Here is a 1,755-nt window from a genome sequence, read left to right as displayed (position 1 = left end):
AACATAATCATCAACACTTCCATTTTACTTGATTTCTAATTTTCCATCCTCCTATTTCTACATATTTTTTTCATATTCTCTCATTAAAAACTCTTTATTGATTTAAACACTTTCAATCTTTCAGTTCTGTCTCTTGCATGTCTCACCTTCTTCCACTCCTGTGACAATAGATGCAAAGTTGTCATCCAACAAGATCATGTCTGCAGCCTGTTTGGACACATCAGAGCCTGAGATTCCCATGGCAACACCAATGTCGGCCTTTTTCAGTGCAGGAGAGTCATTCACACCATCACCTGTCACAGCCACAATGGCACCCTGGGAGAGATGAGAAAAGGTAAGGTGAAAATCAGAAGGTTACATAGCATAAATAAAGTTATATTGTTAGATGTATTTATCCCTTATTTTGTAACAATCTTTATTGTAACAATCTATGCAAGAGCCACATATTAATCCTCTTTTCATTCTTACAAACACAAGGAATAATAAATAAATTAGTCAAAATAAATAAATTATATGACACAGTGATTCACAAATACACTATATTGGCATGAATTTAAATTTACAAAACTGCAAAATAACCTGTACTTTTTCAGCACCTGTTTTTTGATTTTTTTTTTTTTTTTTTTGGAAAACCAATTGTAGTTTTTATATAAGAAAAATATTTTATTTGGTAATCATAAGTTGAATAAATAATCCTATCTCTCTTAAATGAAACTGTGATATTTAACTGACAACAAAATGTATGCAAATTCTAATATGAATGTTAATATTTTAATATAAAGTCTTTTATGTAAACTAATAAAAACCAAAGCCTTTCGGTATATCATAAGCAATCTAACCATCTCACAGTGAGGAAAACATTTTATGTGTCAGTCAGGGAAGCTTCATTCAACAGACAACTAGCACCATCTGCTGTTGTGAAAGTGTAATGATATTTTGGAGCCAATGTCACTTCCAAAAAACAAAGCCTATAAGGTACAATTTTTATTTTATTTTATTGTCTAGAACATAATTTCTAATTAAAAAAAAAAAGCTCTTCTTACCTGTCTCTGGCAACCTTCTACAATGATGAGCTTCTGCTGTGGGGAGGTCCTGGCAAACACGATCTCTGTGTGATTCCTCAGGATATCGTCCATCTGATCCTGAGATAGATCTTTTAGGTCTGTACCATGGATCACACAGGCCTTGGCATCCCTGAACACACACATTGAAACGTTCATGTTAGCCTCATAATTTAACATTATCTATATGACCATGTGTGTTTTTCTGTTAAGAATCTTTACCTGGGGTTGACCTGGCTGACAGGTATGTTGAGACGAGCTGCAATGTCCTCCACTGTCTCATTGCCTTCTGAGATGATGCCCACTCCCTTGGCAATGGCCTTGGCTGTGATGGGATGATCTCCAGTGACCATAATAACCTGCAACAACACGAGCAATAAAGATGACATTTCTTCATGTGATTTCAATGACATTCTACAACAGAGCCTGTTTTATGAAGCACTGTAAGGGAAAAAGAGATCATATGTGAGGTTCACCTTGATACCAGCAGATCGGCATTTGCCAACAGCATCGGGCACAGCAGCACGGGGAGGGTCAATCATGGACATGAGGCCAACAAAGCAAAGGTTGTCTGTCTGGAAGTTGACATCATCTGTGTCAAAGGCAAACCCCTTAGGGTACTGGTCCTCTGGAAGCATCAAGTGGCAGAAACCTGGGAGCAACAGAAATGTGTGCTTTAGTAGAGCTTCTCTCC

The 1,755-nt window shown here is 36.9% G+C and overlaps 1 protein-coding gene across 1 annotated transcript; it reads right to left on the bottom strand.

Moving 5' to 3' along the window:
- Positions 1-146: 146 nt before the first annotated feature.
- LOC111664539 (sodium/potassium-transporting ATPase subunit alpha-3-like) lies at positions 147-1,709 on the bottom strand (the record flags this gene model as incomplete). Its single annotated transcript, XM_023419178.2, has 4 exons — positions 1,538-1,709; positions 1,284-1,420; positions 1,044-1,194; positions 147-315 (listed from the first exon to the last, which is right to left on the bottom strand). Coding segments are annotated over exons 1-4 (619 nt in total), but the record flags the coding sequence as incomplete, so codon positions are not given.
- Positions 1,710-1,755: the final 46 nt, after the last annotated feature.

Source organism: Seriola lalandi, unplaced genomic scaffold, assembly GCF_002814215.2.
Source record: "Seriola lalandi dorsalis isolate HSWRI2012SDOR001 ecotype SW California unplaced genomic scaffold, Sedor1 jcf7180002001593, whole genome shotgun sequence".
Taxonomy (NCBI): domain Eukaryota; kingdom Metazoa; phylum Chordata; class Actinopteri; order Carangiformes; family Carangidae; genus Seriola; species Seriola lalandi.
The sequence above is the reverse complement of the archived record's forward strand: the minus strand, read 5'-3'. Positions and strand labels throughout refer to the sequence as shown.